The sequence below is a fragment of the Pimephales promelas genome, chromosome 19 (assembly GCF_988280905.1).
Source record: "Pimephales promelas chromosome 19, fPimPro1.hap1.1, whole genome shotgun sequence".
Lineage (NCBI taxonomy): Eukaryota > Metazoa > Chordata > Actinopteri > Cypriniformes > Leuciscidae > Pimephales > Pimephales promelas.
In genome coordinates this window covers 29,202,441-29,221,737 of record NC_142787.1, presented here as the reverse complement: position 1 = coordinate 29,221,737, position 19,297 = coordinate 29,202,441, and the positions used below count along the sequence as shown (strand labels likewise).

The 19,297-nt window shown below is 39.2% G+C and overlaps 1 protein-coding gene across 2 annotated transcripts; it reads right to left on the bottom strand.

Moving 5' to 3' along the window:
• Positions 1-3,888: 3,888 nt before the first annotated feature.
• On the bottom strand, positions 3,889-12,370 carry LOC120494553 (multidrug and toxin extrusion protein 1). 2 transcript variants are annotated; one of them, XM_089123827.1, is made up of 17 exons: positions 11,764-12,370; positions 11,237-11,338; positions 11,085-11,153; positions 10,861-11,009; positions 10,507-10,549; positions 10,375-10,419; positions 10,206-10,303; positions 9,741-9,838; positions 9,133-9,246; positions 8,987-9,054; positions 8,380-8,488; positions 8,151-8,226; positions 5,712-5,781; positions 5,151-5,283; positions 4,954-5,048; positions 4,803-4,881; positions 3,889-4,702 (listed from the first exon to the last, which is right to left on the bottom strand). In XM_089123827.1, exons 1-17 carry the CDS (start codon positions 11,944-11,946, stop codon positions 4,470-4,472), a joined length of 1,764 nt encoding a protein of 587 aa, XP_088979953.1. In that variant the 5' UTR covers positions 11,947-12,370; the 3' UTR covers positions 3,889-4,469. The 2 variants fall into 2 exon arrangements, with proteins under 2 accessions (XP_088979953.1, XP_039549706.2); XM_039693772.2 differs by having other exon boundaries at positions 3,889-4,705; positions 11,764-12,368.
• Positions 12,371-19,297: the final 6,927 nt, after the last annotated feature.

Genomic DNA, 19,297 nt, shown 5'->3' with positions numbered 1-19,297 from the left:
CAGAAAACCCACATAAACTCGTTAGTCCACACTCGTTAGTGTTCTTCAATATTTAATGCATATTTGAATAAATCTGGCAAGTTTTTATGACAGCCACCATTTAAATGTTTACATTTCATATAATCTTCTTATTATAAAAATAAATAAAAGTATAATTTAAGTGTTTGTATAGCTATAAAACAGTTAATTATTACCTTCATATTAGGCTAATGAAGCCTAGTAGGCTACAACTAGACGATATATATAGACCATAGTTTACAGCATTTAAGAGATTTGATTCCCTTGAGAAAATTTGCCATTTATTGTAACTGATATCCAAAATAATCGATATTGAATCGAATCGAATCATAATCGAAATCGAATCGAATTGCAAGCTTGTGAATCGAAATCGAATCGAATTGTGAAATTTGTCTCAATACCCAGCCCTAACAATATGTGAACAATACTTCTTCAGAATTTATTAATCATAGTTAATATTAATTCCAACATTTACTAATACGTTATTAAAATCAAAGGTTGTATTAGTTAACATTAGTTAATGGACTGTGAACTAACATGAACGCACAATGAACAGCTGTATTTATATTAACTAATATTAACAAAGATTCATTAACACTGTAACTAATGCATTGCTCATTGTTAATTCATGTTAGTTAATGCATTTACTAATGTTAACTAATGAACCTTATTGTAAAGTGTTTCCGTTCCATTTTTTATAATCTTGGCTAACGTTGCAGAAACGTTGTGGGGACGTCCTCAAAAGACGTCACTAGTTTATCCCATGGAGAACGTTGTAGAGACGTGGTCAACTGGTCACCAGATAGTTTAATACAATCTTTGATGAATTATAATTACATTTTCCATATAATATCCAAATGCATATATTACTAGGATAATACTTATACCGATTATTACCGATCGGTATTGTAGCTATGTGTGTGCGTTTGAGTGGGAGAGAGAGCGGGATGTGCTTTCCGTAGGCTAGCTTTAATAAAACTTAATTTTGTGGCAAAAACATGGAAATAATTTGTCACTTGTTTTACCCATAGGTTTTACCAGGCTTCTTTTTTTTGCAGAGAGACCAGAACGCATTCATTCTTCAGCTACCACGATCTTTATTTGTCCGCACCCAGGACACACCCCTTAATTGAATTATTATCGCTGATGTGTACAAGATCAGGTTCAGTTCCATGCTTATTTTATTTACTCTATAAGCTATTCCACCCGAAAGCTAATTACTATATAAACGTGAACATGTTAGTTTATAAGACAGTGTGTAATATGTAGAGCCAGACCGATATTATCTGCCGATATAAGGCATTTTCCATAATATCGGTATCGGCAGTTATAAATGGCCGATAAATGAATATTTAAAAAATAAAATAAAAATGGACGAAACACGCTTCAATCATCTCTCCTTGGCCTGTTATATTGAAAATGTAGGTTTTACAATTTGCAGTATGATGTTATCTATTGCTAAATTATGGCTCATCATAGACTAGCTAACCACAAAGCAGGCTAATGCCACTATGATCAGTGGAAAAGAGTGAACATTTAGACATAGAGAAAAAGTATCAAACGTAATAAGTATCAAATTGTAATAAAAAAAAAAATATCGGCAGATATATCGGAATATCGGATTTTAAAACCCAAAAATATTTGTATCGGTATTGGCCTTCAAAATCCTTTATCGGTCGGGCTCTAGTAATATGTAATTTAAAAAGCATTTAATAAGCTATTCAATCAAAATAGTAAACACAAGTACAAGTCAAGAATACTTTGAATACTTAATTGTACTTTTAAGTATATCTCGAACAAGTATAGGCCAAATATACTTAGACAATTGCAATTCGAAGTATATTTCTGAGAAGTACATAAAAAGTAGATACTTTCTCATTTTTAGTTTAAAAGAAGTATACCAATAGCACACTTGAATAACATCTTTTTCGTAAGGGTTGTCACTGACCTGGACACACTGGGACTCTGCAGGACAGCCAGCAGGATCGGCTCTGTGTTGATGAGAGGAGTCCAGCAGGGGAAACAGGCCAACAGGAGGATATCAAAGTAAAGCTGCCAGACACATTAATAACCTGTGAGCAAAAATGACGTATTTATAAAGATGATGGGTGTTTTAATAAATTATGTAATGAAGTAATTTTGTGAACTCACAGCAATAGCCAGAGCCACGCCGGACAGTTCAGTTTTCCCCAAGTGTCCACAGAACACAGTGCTGATGAAGCTGATCAGAAAGATCATATTCTGATCATTAAACTGCAAAAAAGGGGAAACGTTTTCAGGATCAAATAGACATTTCAAACTTATTGAGAAATGTCCTTCAGATAAAATGCACTAATGAAATATATTATTAACTCATTATAGGTGATCAAATATTTAATATGTAACAAATTTGCATTAAACTTTGCGACTTAGATTGCATCCAAATAGCCTACATTAAATGTCAGATGTATTAAGAACATTCTAATGGCCCTGATTCGGTCTCAAAATGAAAATCAAGTTTTGCCAAAACCATTAGGGATAAGCACAATGTAATTTTTGCTATTTTGTTAATTTGTAAATGGTCATTTGTTAATTGTTTACTGACAATGATTTTGCACATTTTTTTTTTCAAATTCAACATTTTCTTTAAATTCCCCTTAATCAATAAACACGATTCAAACTTACCACGGGTCCAGCCAGCTTCTCCTGCTCTACAATTTCTTCTTTATAATTCACAGGTAACAAACTCCGAAGTTTCTTTCGACACCCTCCACAGACAACCTGTGAACTCGACATTGACTGAGCATCATCACTTTTCTCCTGTTTTAATGGTGCGTTGCGTTCATGTGCTATGGTAATTATGGTAAATAACAAAAGCCGACGTGGAAAATGCACATGAACACGTAGAATATTTTGATGGACGAGTTGCCGAGATGAGATAACCTTTGACCTTTTCAAAATGGCGGAGAGTACCCCGAGAGTCGTGATTGGTAAAAATATATAACGTTACTATTCATGATCTAGAAAATATACAGAATATTATTTACCTTTTTAAGTTTTGATAAATCATTTTCTTGCCGTTGCAGATGACTTAAGCAATCTAAAATAGTTTTTAGCTAAATAACAGGTCTGGATGTCCAACTTTTTACCACATTACGACAACAAAAGCTCTTGAACGTAACAACACACACTGGTAAATACCAGTTCACAAGCGGAAAATGGAAAACGGTTACTGTGTCTGGGACTAAGCTGACGAGCAAGTACCAGACTTGTCAGTGAGTGACGGTGAACCCAAACCAATCTAACGAACAGGCTAAGTGCTGTCACATTTACCGTTGCTCAGCAAATTTACGCATGCAAAAATTTCAATAGGAATCCACAAGATCAGGGATTTGTTGTGTGGAGGAGAGTTCCCCACGCTGATTTCACATCAGGTTCAAGCTGGTCACTTGAATTCATTGCATTGCCCAAACAAAACCTGCTTGGTTTAAAAGTGACTTCTGTGTGAGCTGTGTTTTAAACATCGCTACACTATTGCAATAGACATGGACTTTTTTTGTCTGCGAAATTTCACTGAAACTATTTGCACATAATTTGCACACATTTGTCCTGAAATTAATCATTTCAGGGGAAGCTTGCCTTACCAATACATACGCTCTAATAAAATAAATAAAATTCAGACTTTTTTTTTGTGCAAACTTCTATCTCACAGTTCAGACTTTTCCTCAGAATCTTTGAGTCATAATTGCAAAAAAATAAAGTTAAAATTGTAAGATACTCGCAATTGTGTCAATTTTTTATTTTTTATTCCGTGGCAGAAACGAGCTTTCACTAACAACCGCAAACTGACGATAACAAAAAAAAAAAAAAAAAAAAAAAATGCATGTCAAGTAACCATTACAGCTTGTTGTTTATTTTATTTTTGGAATTCAATAAAACTTTCACAATGCCAGTGTGATACAATTAATTAACAATCAGAGAACTCAAAAAGGCTGCTTTGAATTTAAAAATAAATAGAAAAATAAATAAAACAATCATCTACCTATCAAATATTATTAAAGCTGCAGTCCATGGCTCTTTTTTTTTTTTTTTTGGTTAAAAATGATACAAAATACATATTTGAGAAAATGACTAACCAGCCAGTGTTCAAAACTATCTGCTTGCTTACTTTTTCCTTGATCACATTTTCCGGTGAAAATTATTAAGTTGGTCATACTTCGAAAAAGAATAATCAGTGATTCTGAATGCCAGTATTGACAGCTGCGCACTCTCTTCAATGTGTTCATCCGCGCTGTGCAGTGTTGAACTACAACTCAAGAAAAGTTGATAATTCCGCGAATGACTGCAATTGCAGATTTCGAACACAGATGGCGACAAAGAGGGAAAATGCGGACTGCAGCTTTAACTTTGGCACTGGTGAATTTTATTTTTTCAAATTTTGCATTGAAGACAAAGCTCTGTATTTATTACGCTCATCTGAGAAAACCAGTGAGCACCTCATTTAACACAATCCCTCCTGCTAATATAAGCAGCATGCAGAAAACCGCTAGTCCTCGACGAACAACCAGCTGTTTGGTGGTCAAAACCACCCCAACTGTGACCTTTGTGCCAGCGTCTGTTATTCCTCCTTCTCCTTTACTGAGTCCTTTCAGGTCTGTGCTTGCATCGGTCTGGCCTTCTTTAGTGTGCTGGGAATCTTTTGGCACTTCTGTACAATAATTGGTCAACATAAGGGTAAATTCATGATAAAAGAAACATCTTTTTGTTCACCATTAAGGTCATCATATACCACAGACAGAAAGTACCTTCTGTGCAGCCCTTATTTTCCATTGCATAAGATTCATCTTTGATCTCAGGGGCTTGAACACCCGCTCTGATCAAGGCCTGAAAATAAGAAGATAAAGACTAAAATAATCATCTGTACAAATAAACTATGGATGAGGAAAAATGGCCCACCTCTTGAGTCGCCTTTTTCCAGTCCAGTTTGCAAATGAGGATGATGAAGAACAAAGACTGTAGGAAGACACACCCAAAAAACCCAATCCACAGACCTAACAACAGAGAGAAAAGACGTGAGGTGATTGATGGACTTGTTGAGACGTGAGGTGATTGAAAGTAGTTTGGTTATTTCAGCAAAACTGCAGGTCACCTACCAACGATGCCCATGCCGAGGGCAAACATCAGTGACACTCCTATTGGTAATCCCACAAAATAATATCCCACAATGTTACAGAGAGCACCAAGCAGCTGCTTTCCTGAACCTCTGACAATGCCGCCTGTAATGGCCTTCAGACAGAAAAACAAACATTAGTTTGACTGTTATCAAGAGGACATTATCAGACACTCACAATATCTGAAGTGACCTGAAAGACTGAATAGAAATCAAAATCTCACCACACCCTTTTTCAGTTTATTTAAACTGTTCAAGACTTTTTTTGTTAAGAAGGAATAAAACATATTTTTGTTTTGCTTTTCATCAAAATATATTAAAATTTTTTTTAACAAAATATCATTAGATTTATGCTTAAAACAAAAGAAAACAATATACCAGTGGAGTTGGAGGTATTAAGAATCTAGAGAACTGATCTGGAACCAAGTTTATGCAAATTCGCTTCTCAAAGTAAATATATATTTACAGACGATCAGATATTTTTACTGGTGAATTATCTCCTTTTTTTTTTTTGCACATGATAGTTAAAAATAAAAACTCTTACCGCAATGGCATCAAATAGATGAAAGAAGCCATACATGACCATGACCTTTGATACTCTGGACACAATTTCCCTGTGAGAGAGAAAGAGAGAAAGAGAGAGTTCAGTACACAGATCAGATGTTAATGATTTTAAAGTTTCAACATGAACCAATTCAATTATGATGCAATTAATATATATTTAACTATTTTATTTGTATTCTTTACTAGAGCTGCCATACTGTACGTTGCAGTTTCTCCTAGCCTTGATGCCAGCCTAAACCCCGCCCACAACATTTTTTGGTCGGGAAGTTCGGTCTGGACTCGATCCATTGAGGAGTAATTATGATCGGTTTTGATCGATTATAATCTAACTGCCAGGACGGGCTTTATATGATGATGGACACATGATCTGCAGTTACATAATCATCACATTATCAAAGAGTGCTTGGGTTGAACTGGTTTCCCTCAAAGATGACTGCAGCTGGAGAATTGAGATAATAACTGTTGTAAAAGAAATCGACAGCCCATTCGTTTTAAAAGAAGAACAGAGAACTGCAATCAATGCATTTGTCGATCGGAAAGATGTGTTTGCCGTCCTTCCTACAGGATTCGGCAAAAGTTTATATCATCAGCTGGCTCTGATGGTCACTAATGGCTCGTTTCCACTGAGGGGTACGGTACAGTACAGTACGGGTCGGGTCGGGTACACCATGATCAGGCTTGCGTTTCCACCGCCAACAGTACCCTTACTTGATAGGCGTGGTATGCTGGAAAGAAGCGATGGACGCCATTTTCGCGCGAAGAAAGCGACATAGTATACAACAATGGATGACAGACAGCAGATCTTGTTCTTGCTTCTCGGCATGTTTGTCACTTGAAACAAGCGCTGGTATTAGGCGTTTTCAAGAAGCCAACACAAAGTCCGACTCAGGAGAATGATCCCGAGGACGCGAGTCCAGTAATTCTGCTAATGGAACAGCGCGTTCTTGAACGCGGCACTGATCTGCTCGCTCTGGCTATGCGACTCCGGTTATGTTCATTTTAGGCAACAATAAAACCAAATATGTTATAAAACACCACTATGCTTCTTTACGATTTCATTCAAATACTTTAACATTCTAAAGCACACAAATGTGGTTTAGGCAACGCATAGCCTATTGATTATCACTGCATGTAGCAGCCTATGTAACTTTAGCCTATATTTATAACAAAACTAAATATAAAACAAACCCTGCCTCTTTTCGTTTAAATTTAAAAATATTAAACATATGGCAATATGTAATGTAATGTATTGCATATCGCATTGGTACAAATGTTGCAATAAACTACAGATGATCTTGTAATAAAATTAAAAAAAGACAAAACTATCTCTTTTTGTTGAAATTTAGTTTTATCAATAATAGACAGTAAAAGGTACAAAAAGATCTACAGTAAAGCTTAAATAACATCAAGAAACAATTCAGTCAGTCAAATATAATTCAGCGCTCAAAGATATGAAACTTCACGTAGCCTTCTGCCAAAACTATTGGCCAGGGAACGAATTATAGATTCACGAGACCAAAGATCACCTGTTAGGTTTATACAAGACGAACTATATCTCATGTTTAACCACTACAGAGACATCCGAGTCAGCGGCAAACATCAGAACGACTAGCCGAGGAAAGGCTGTTCCAGGCGGGGGACACGAGCGCGAGCGTCCGGTGATCGATTGGAATGGATTTCAGTCAAATTATCATAAATCTATAAATAAACCACAGATTTGAGCTTTAAAAAACTACTTTCTCGCCTGAAAAACTCTTAAAACTACATTTCGTGACACAATAACAGTAGTATTATATTTCAACTGTATGCTTCTAATGCCCTTGTAGCGCGCGCGAGTGACGATACTCCGTCCACCAATCAGCGTTCTGCAGTGAGTCTAGCTCCACCTTTTAGTACCCTTTCACTGTGCTAGGTACCCCAACGGAAAGGTACCCAAAAAGTGGTACGGTACGGTTCGGCTTTTTGGTACCTTTTACAAAATTTGACAGTGGAAACGCAAAGAATTGCGTACCGAACCGAACTGTACCGTTACGTACCACTCAGTGGAAACGAGCCATAAGAAGATGGGACGCAATAAACAGCCTGTGGTCGTTGTGGTTTCTCCTTTGGTCGCGCTCATGGAGGACCAAGTAAAAGAAGCAACACTCATTATTTCACTACTTCTTCCGGCGTACGGGCAGTTGAGTTCTATTGACAACTTTGTGTAGCTCATAAAAATAAACAACACTTATTGTGTAGCTCTGATTGGTTGAAGGTCTATCCAATTGAGTGCAGAGTTTTTGTTCTTTCCTGGTTCGGTTAAGACACGCATCATAAAAGCCCTATGGAGCAGAATCAGACTCCCATTCTGACCTAACATACCCAATCTAAAATGTCATATTGCTTTTAATCAATGTAGATCTACTTTGTAGGTACTTACTCTTCCGTGGTAAATATGTATCCAATAACATCTTTGGTACTTCCCAAAATGGCTGCAACCACACAAGAAACAAGTACTAGAAAAAAAACACACCAGGGAAACCAAATAACAGTTAAATGATGATAAAACATAGTCATAAGTGAGATTTTTATAATTAATAATGCATGCAAATATTCTTAGAAGCAATTAGGCATCTTATAGCAATGCTGTTGATGAATAGATCACATACGTCCACAGAATAAAGACACTTTGGCGGACAGCTTGGCTTTTTCGGTGTTTCCAGCTCCAAGAGCATTTCCCACCCTCACACTGGCGGCCACTGCAAATCCCAGCGGAAACTGATCGGCAAAGAGAAAATAATGACTTGAGCTCAAGCTAATTGGTCTACTTTAACCAAAGGATATCGTTTATCACAGATTTTGTTGTTCTTGGAGCCAAGATCTAATACTTTTGAGTATTTGTTGTATGTATTTTAGAATTGTATGTATTTTTAGAGTTTAAGAAAATGTATTTGGAAATAAAAGGCTGATGTGTTCAGTTACAATGTGTGATTTGGTTTTCACCACCCATGTAGAGGATAACAAAATACTATTTGCTAATGGAAAGTGAGACTGAGAAGTACTGAAAGTAGAATAACAGAAATGTAACACACATTAGTTACACAGTTCTGTCAACAGGTTTCAATGTCAGTTTATCTTTTGTATAAATGTAATGTTAATATCTTGAGCTGTTGACCTGCAAACAGCTGGTGCTGCTGGGTCTGAGAAGATCCTCAAACCCGAACAAATGTACAGTTTTGTTGTTGTTTTAAGACCGAATGGCCTTTGTAAACCTACCATATATGCAATAGTGGCCACCTCATACACAATAGACTGGGCTCCCAGTTCGGCCTCACTGATGAGCCCTACAATGACAACATCGTGAATTCACGCCACAAGGCAAATTGAATTAGGCTACATAAAAACACAGGATGTTTGCAAACCTGCCAGGAATCCCCCAATCTCATATGTCCACCACTTCACACATAGCATGAGCATGCTGGGAAGAGCCAAGCGAATGAAGGCGCCCCATTCCTGCAGACAGTCACGAGACCAGCCTAATGTGAGACAGAGATGGAGATCAGCAAAAAAGATACGACAGTTTCAACATCTATGGTAGTGTGTTATAAAATGAACCATGACTCATCGAAACATTTCAGTGAACTCTCCTCTACACCGTCTTATAAATTAACAGTCTGGTCACATATTAATTAAGAAAACAGCATGCTTTGCACCAGGACATACAACTGGTACATTTTGCTCCTGTGAGTGAAATCATCTTTTAAATTATTATCAAACACTAAAACAATTTTCAAATCAAGAAAAGTTGTGCAAAAAGACTCAATTATAGTAACATTTAAACTTTAAAGCAACATCCAAACCCAATGTAAAATTATGTAATAATCATCTAAAAATAGCTTTTACTGAAAAGACATTTCTTGAATGTTTTAAGGTTTTAATGTAATTTTGTTATTGCGCAAATCTTTGTGTCTCAGAATATAAACAGTAAACTCTCTTGAAAACCAATGGTGCTGACAGATAAGACACTCACCATCCCAGGTGGGTTCATGCAGGCCCTTCCAGCGGATGTAGACATAGAGAAACACAGCCAATGAATACTGGGAAATGGTGTTTGCAGCAGCAGATCCACTGTTAGTAAGAAAGAAGGACTCCATGGAGTCATTTGGACCTTGAATTATTTTAAGCCTTGGGATCTTTCAAACAAATAACAAAAAACTAAAGGTGTGTCCCAATTTGCATACTTATGCACTTTATGCCATTTTGTAGTATAAATAGTGCAAGTAGTGTTTTCAGACCGATCCGAACCGTCACAGTTTTCCTTACACTGTGTCTATCAGACTCCAAAGCATTACAAAGCATCCAAAATTGCATTTTTAACTTCACATATTGGACGGTAGAGTACATTGTGCATAGTAAGTGCTAGTACTGGATGTAATTTAGGACACAACATAAGATCCTATGAAATGTGATAAACAGAATCTAGACAGCTTCTTACGGCACACCGAGATCAAGCAGATGAAGGAAGATGTAGTTTATTAAAGCGTTGAGGATGTTCCCTGCTACTCCCGTGAGGACCTGAGGCCAAATAATACCCTAAACAAATATATGATCAAAATCAGACTTTTGAACAATAATAATAATGGAGACACAATGCTTGGGTTTACCTGATTTTGAAGATACCTTCCCTGCAGCTGATACATAAAGGCAGCCTGAAAATGTATATTTTTTGAAGTTATTACATAGAATAGTTCTTTTTACTGTATAGTGAATACATGTCATGTTAATATGTCACTCACTGGCAAAGCAGGCATGAATATTTTTGTATAGAGTTGTGACAGACTGTTGAGAGAGAGAGAGAGAGAGAGAGAGAGAGAGAGAGAAAAAAGATATATATATATAGAGAGAGGGGTGGGGGCAAACAATGACACACAGTTAAAAGAACTCCACAGACACTGGCTTTAGGTCCATGTGACTGCCACATGTCCAAATGATATGGCATAATATTATTTCACAATACTTATATAATTGATCCTACTTGTATGTTCACTTGCATTCACAATATGTTGACAACAGACTTTATCAGCACATCACTCAGGTAAGTTTTGCTAAACAGAACCATAACTTAATGTGTGTTGTTGAATGTGTCAGACCTGGCCACAGCGGGACTCTGACGGACAGCCAGCAAGATCGGCTCTGTGTTGATGAGAAGAGCCCAGCAGGGGAAACAGGCCAGCAGGAGGATGAGGATCCCTCTCTGCAGTATCACACCCACCCGCTTCAGATTTTTACCCCCAAACGTCTGCAGGACACAATTCCCTTCAAATGACATCTGAGCACAAGTGACACTCAAAATACTGAACATTGACGGTCATACCTGAGAGATGAGAGTATCGCATGCAGACGCCAATCCAGATCCGATGGAGATGCCAGTCACATTAATAACCTGTGAGCAAAAATGACGTATTTATAAAGATGATGGGTGTTTTAATAAATTGTGTATATAATGAAGTAATTGTGTGAACTCACAGCAATAGCCAGAGCCACGCTGGCCAGTTCAGTTTTCCCCAAGTGTCCACAGAACACAGTGCTGATGAAGCTGATCAGAAAGCTCATCAGCTGAGATATAAACTGCAAAAAAGGGGAAACGTTTTCAGGATCAAATAAAATTTTCTACTTTTTCGGTTTTGTAAATATTGTATCTTTATGAGTCAAACCTGACCAAAGAACTAAGAAGTTGACAATTAATTATATTTCAGATTATTCTGCAAAAAGAAACATATTAAGAGACATTCAACTACGTTATGGTGCAACTTCCAATTTCTCAGGAGTCTCAGAAAGTGTGTCAATAATTAAAGGTCAAACATCCCCCATCAACCAGAAAATTTATTTTCAGAAGTTTATTTTCAATATTCATATTCATGTGTTAATGTTCTGAACAAAATCAAAGGTGTCCGTTATTCTTTTTCTCTTGTCAATCAACAGTGAACATGATATTTGGTTATGATTGCTATAAGCAAAGTTTAAAATGCTTCATAAATCAATTCATAACTTACCACGGGTCCAGCCAGTTTTAGCAGCTCTACAATTTCTTCTTTATAATTCACTGGTAACAAACTCCGAAGTTTCTTTCGACACCCCCCACACACAACCTGTGTACTCGACGTTGACTGAGCATCATCACTTTTCTCCTGTTGTGAGTCTCCGTTTATCTGAGTCACTGTGGTAATACTGTCCATTTTTGCTATTCCTGAAGTTTTTAATTCCCACAGTGCAGCTTATATTTAGTTACAGTACTGAACTACATCTGCGTAAAAGGTTTCACTAAAGGTCGATTGCAGGGAGACGTCTGGGTGGATATCTAAGTGAGACATTAGTAAACTATCTGCTAGTAAGTTTAGCCCTGCCTGCTGCTGCTGTCGATTCGATTCTTTTCGATTCCAGAACCAGGAATCGGAATCGATTCCAAAAAATCCGGAATCGAACAGCCCTAGCTGTAGGCTACTCCACGAGGTCATTACATAAACATTTGCTTGTGCTTTAAATGTAAACATGCCGGGTAAACATTTCTTTGCCGTTCTGTTCTAATGCACTTTTTCTGAGCGCGTACTGAAGCGCGCGAGGACTGTCAGTGTCAAACAGCGCCACTCGGATTTTTGTTGGGTCAGACCCATCCATCTGACAGCGATGGGCCGAGACCGAGAGAGCTACATGGAAAAAAATATGCACCAAACAAGCCACTTTGAAATTTACCTGTTTTGATGAATACAAAAGTTGGGTGACCTTCCCATATAGACTAAAAAAAGTTAGATGACCCTCCCCTCATCAAAGAATAAAAAGAAATGACCCTCCCCTATTTCTCTCCGGTGGACCTTTCCATAAATACCAAACGGTCCCTAAACAGTTCATTTTGCTGGTCAAATGTTAAGCCTGAGTTGAAGTTCGAATAAATGCACCAACAGAAACTGGAGAATCAATGTCCACGTCTACAGGCAACACATCTTTCTCTCTCAACTCAGACTTCAAAACTACCCAGAGGAGGAAAGAGTAATAAAATATTCTACTCAAGTAAAAGTAGGCCTACTACTCCAAAAAAGGAGTAGTTCACTTTAAAAAAAAACTTTTGCGGATAATTTACTCACCCCCATGTCATCCAAGATATCCACGTCATTCTTTCTTCAGTCGAAAAGAAATTAAGGTTTTTGATGAAAACATTCCAGGATTTTTCTCCATATAATGCACTTTAATGGGAACCAAACGGTTCAAGGTCCAAATGAGAGTTCCAGTGCAGCTTCAAATGGCTTTAAACGACACCAGGCGACGAATAAGGGTCTTATCAAGTGAAATGATCGCTCATTTAAAAAATAAATAAAAAAGATTAAGTTTTATAAGCACAAATGCTCGCCTTGCTCTGTTCTGTGATGAGCGTTCGTGACTCTCCTGTTCAAACTCGTTCATCAAAATGAACGAATCTTTTTTCGAGTCATGACTCGAAGGGTACTTGATAAGACCCTTATTCATTGTCTGGTGTCGTTTAAAGCCCTTTGAATCTGCACTGAAACTCTCATTTGGACCTTGATCGGTTTGGTTCCCATTGAAGTCCATTATATGGAGAAAAATGCTGGAATGTTTTCATCAAAAACCTTAATTTCTTTTCGACTGAAGAAAGAAAGACATGGACATTAATTAATTGAATTAATTATGAACTATAAAGTAATAGTTTGTAAATGATTTTTAAGAACTGTAAAACTATATACTTATAAATAGTTACAGCTAATCTTTGTTAATGTTAGTAAAACTACAATTCTTAATCGTTATTCATGTTTGTTTACAGTGCATTTACCAGTAAACAAATGCACTTTTGATTTTAAAACCTATTGGTGACAGATGACACACACTCTAGCTCGGGAACAGACGACACACACACTGGCTCGGGGACAGACGACACACACACTGGCTCGGGGACAGACGACACACACACTGGCTCGGGGACAGACGACACACACACTGGCTCGGGGACAGACGACACACACACTGGCTCGGGGACAGACGACACACACACTGGCTCGGGAACAGACGACACACACACTGGCTCGGGAACAGACGACACACACACTGGCTCGGGGACAGACGACACACACTCTAGCTCGGGAACAGACGACACACACACTGGCTCGGGGACAGACGACACACACACTGGCTCGGGGACAGACGACACACACACTGGCTCGGGGACAGACGACACACACACTGGCTCGGGGACAGACGACACACACACTGGCTCGGGAACAGACGACACACACACTGGCTCGGGGACAGACGACACACACACTGGCTCGGGGACAGACGACACACACACTGGCTCGGGGACAGACGACACACACACTGGCTCGGGGACAGACGACACACACTCTAGCTCGGGAACAGACGACACACACACTGGCTCGGGGACAGACGACACACACACTGGCTCGGGGACAGACGACACACACACTGGCTCGGGGACAGACGACACACACACTGGCTCGGGGACAGACGACACACACACTGGCTCGGGGACAGACGACACACACACTGGCTCGGGGACAGACGACACACACACTGGCTCGGGGACAGACGACACACACTCTAGCTCGGGAACAGACGACACACACACTGGCTCGGGGACAGACGACACACACACTGGCTCGGGGACAGACGAGACACACACTGGCTCGGGAACAGACGACACACACACTGGCTCGGGAACAGACGACACACACACTGGCTCGGGGACAGACGACACACACTCTAGCTCGGGAACAGACGACACACACACTGGCTCGGGGACAGACGACACACACACTGGCTCGGGGACAGACGAGACACACACTGGCTCGGGGACAGACGACACACACACTGGCTCGGGAACAGACGACACACACACTGGCTCGGGGACAGACGACACACACACTGGCTCGGGGACAGACGACACACACTCTAGCTATGGAACAGACGACACACACTCTGGCTCGGGAACAGAAAACAACCAGTCTGGCTCAGGAACAGACAAGACACACTCAGGCTCGGGAACAGGAACAGACTCTGGATTGGCCATCTTGACCAAAGACACTGGCTCGGAGGAAGTGATGTGAACAGTCCTTGGATCGGCAGAAGGAACGTGAACAATCTCTGACTCGGCCATCTTGCCCGTAGACACTAGCTTGGAGGCGGTGACATGAACAGTCTCTGAATTGGTAGAAGTAACATGAACAGTCTCTGAATCGGCCATCTGGTCCGTAGACACTGGCTTGGAGGCGGCCATCTTGTCTTTAGACAGGGCTGACGTGGAGCTCGGGGTCGGCAGGGCTGATAGTGAGCGCCGGCACCGCACTAACATCTGGCAGGGTGCACAGGTCCAGTTCGGCACGCAGATCTGACAGGGCGCAAAGATACTTCGACCAATCTGGCATGGCGGCCGCCATCCTAGGAATTAGGATCAGCCGTGGATGTTTAGTTGGCCGGAGATCTCTTTCTAGTGCTGCTGGATTCATTTTGGTCGGTCGTTCTATTACGCTGCAGGCAGGAATGAAGCGGAGAATAGATCCAAATGCACTTTTAATAATAACAAAACAAACAGGGAATCCAGGGAAAATCAAGAACAGGAACTCAGAACCGGAACTTAGAAACAGCAAACATTTAAACAATGACCAAAACCCAACAACTGAAGCACAGAGGTTTAAATACACAGACAAACAAGATAAACAAGGTAACAAGGGGGCATGGTTAATCAGAAACACTCAGGGGCGTAGCCAGTATTGGGCCAGGGCGGCACTGGCCCGCCCACATTACTCACTGGCGCGCCCAGGCAAGTTTGATAAAAATATTTTTTAGTATATATTTATTATTCAAATGTATTTAGTTATATTAATATATACTTGATTTATTGTTGACTGCTGTGTGTGTTTAATTCGTTTCCCGAATAAAATGGAACTGTCCAAGCAAGTTATAGAAAGCCTCCCTCCGGATTCCGGAACGTTATTGGTGGTTGCTGGGGGTTCCCTCAACGCTCAGCGGCACCGGCGCCACAGTAATGGCTAAACAACTTTCTTTAATGTGCTATTTGGAAAAAGCAAGAGTTGAGGAAGAAGACACGCTACTGCCTTGATCTACTGAGTCCACACACAGCCCAGTTCTTCAGACTCATTAACCCACAAGAAGGCTAGTCAGGTGCTGGCGGCGGCCGCTTCTTGCTCTCTCTCTTTCCAGGTCAGCCTGATGCAGGTATTGAGAATGAGGAGTCACGTGCCTATTTGGGCGGGGTCTGAGCCGGTCGGCCATGATGGTAGGTGACGCTATCGGTTACCAGGGTTTACTTCCAGGCATGGTAAAACAGTGCGGTATTGCGAGAAACTCCTCTACTACCGAGCTAAAAACACACGTAATCAATACTGTTTTGTCGTGGGAATCCTACCAACATGGCAGAAAGGGGAGGGGCACTGTAAAATGACGTCAACTCCTCATTCTCAATACCGGCCGATCTAACTTAACTCCGATATTATTACTTTAGCTTACTTTATTTTCGGGTGAACTGTCTTTGCACTGCTGACTAGCCTGAACAAAATAGACAAGTTATTGTCTACACTGGTTTGTCCAGCCTTTATTGAGCTGCCGAATATAAAGGTGTAACTGTTTTTGCAGTTTGTCTATTATTTTTGAAGGATTTTTTTTTCTATGAAAAACTATAGGCCCACTCACATTTTCACTGGCCCACCCAAAATACAATTTCTGCCTATGCCACTGGAAACACCTGGGGGAACTCATCAACAAGAAAAACTACAAAGGACTACAAAACATGGCACGGAACAGGAAATAGCAAAAGTTCACACAAGACAAGGGAAACAGACAGGAATCATTACAATTGGTAAGTGGTGAAATTAACATTAACTAATAATATTATTAAACGCTGTAGAATTATTCCTCATTGTTATTTCATCTTAACTAATGTTAACTAAGTGTTACCGGTAATACGATTTCATTTGTTAACGGTTACCGTATTAACACTTTATGAACTAACAATGAGCAATAATATGACAAATCACGTAATCACCATGAGAGGAAAATTCATTTATTGAGAATTATTGGAGATATAGATGAGATCTGTTGGGGAAAGTTACATTTAAATATAATGTGTTACAATATTGCATTACTCCTTAAAAAAAGTAACTAATTACATGTAAAGTAATGTTAAATTATTTGCGTTACTTTTTCCTCCATCTGACTGAGGCTCAATCTCTTGCAGGCTTTATAACATAGAACTTCATTTTCTTTTGAAAAAGCATTTTACATATATATTTTTTTTATATATTCTGACCACTTGGAATATGTCCTGATACCTACAGCTATACATGTATGCATTACAAAAGATCTCCTAACATTACAGGTTACATATCCGCTCTACAACACTTTTTATTAAAGGTGCATTGCGCAAAATTTCATGTTAAAAACAGCCGTTTTCTAACCCATACATGCTTAAACAATCGCCTGATGGGCTGAATGAGCCCTTCTCTGATCACTGAGATCGCCTCTAATCCTGTACAGTAAAATAAATAAGAGGGATTCGGGCTCAAATCTGAGACTGGCCGTGACGTCACGCTCGCCTGACTATGTGCCTATGTCTTGCAGGTAGTGTATTGGCATCGCCGCCATTCTCCGTATCAGAGAAGACAACTCGAGCGAGACAACTTTAGTAAATTTTTCACAAAAGTAGAAGATGGGCTGCTGTCAAAGGGGCTGTTTAGCCTACATCTGGTCACTTCATGAGTTTTCTGTGATCGGATAGCTATTCGATCCTGAAAAGACCAGGTTGCCCTCCGAAACGCATTCGAGACGGATTTGAATCCGATCGCTTAAATCACTTGAGGACCTGGTCTGGGCCGCATTCAATCTGGCCGTTCAGATTGAAGTCGCATTTCAAAAGATCGGATACATATCGGATTTGGACCACATACCCAGTGGCCTGGGTCGCATTTGAAAAGATCGGATCTGTGTCGTTCAGACTGTCATGAAAAAATCAGATACAGGTCGCATAGGGGCAAAAAAAAACGGAATTAGGTCGTTTCAGCCTGCAGTGTAAACGATTACATCCAATAGCCTACATTAAATGTCAGATGTATTAAGAACATTCTAATGGCCCTGATTCGGTTCCAAAACGAAAATCAAGTTTTGCCAAAACTATTAGGGATAAGCACAAAGTCATTTTTGCTATTTTGTTAATTTATAAATGCTCATTTGTTAATTGTTTACTGACAATTATTTTGCACATTTTTTTTTTTCAAATTCAAATTTTTTTTTTAAATACCCCTTCATAAATCAATAAACACGATTCAAACTTACCATGGGTCCAGCCAGCTTCTCCTGCTCTACAATTTCTTCTTTATAATTCACAGGTAACAAACTCCGAAGTTTCTTTCTCCGAAAGAAAACAAACTCCGAAAATGCACATGTCATGAATGGCAGCGCCGTTTTAGTACAATTTAAGCTAAAACGGCTTGCCATACCCCTCATGTTGTATTTTCCACTGGGCAACTCGTAGAATATTTTGATGGACGAGTTATGCTACGTTCACACCGGACGCGAATCGCGCGTCTAGTTTGACCCTTGACCGCGCCAGACGCTCGATTCGCGCGAACTTACTCGCGAATGAGCCGCAGGAAATTTTTACGCGCGTAACGCGTCTTTGACTTAACATTGAATACCATTACCGAGATGAGATAACCTTTGACCTTTTCAAAATGGCGGAGAGTACCCCGAGAGTAGTGATTGGTAAAAATATATAGGCTACTACGATCTAGAAAATACAGAATATTATTTACCTTTTGAGCTTTGATAAGTCATTTTCTTGCCGTTGCAGATGACTTAAGCAATCTAAAATAGTTTTTAGCTAAATAACAGGTCTGGATGTCCATCTTTTTTACAACAAAAGCACTGAACGTAACAACTCACACTGGTAAATACCAGTTCACAAGCGGAAAATATCCTATTTTCCATTTCCTATTTTTTATCTGACTCACTGTGGTAATAGCCTACTGTCATTTTCGTTATTCCTGAAGTCTTTAATTCCCACAGTGCAATAATAACAATAATATAATTTAATAATTATGTTAATAATAACAACAATAACATAATTATTGTTATTATTTCATTAGAAAAAAAAATAACGGATGCGTCTTATGAAATACAGATTTCAAAACAATGAATATCTGTGTAGGTGTATCAAATCTGACAGAAAAAAACTTTCACTCAGTTAAATCAAATTCAAATCACGGTAAACTTCTGTCTGGTCAGATATTAAAAACAAGAAGTAGTGGCAGAGATTGAGAAAATTATGGGAGTAGAGATGGACTTTTCATTCACTACTATATAGACCATTTCACAAGATGTAAACAACACTGGTCCAGAAGCACTTCCTGTTTCAGTTTGTAACTGTTTTCTTTATTTCACATGTAAAGAAAACATCTTAAAGATGTCTGTTTAACTTTTTGATTCAGTTTTAAATGTTCTGTTGGTTGTATTTTATCCCAGCTTTTATGTAGTGTTAAAAAACTGAAA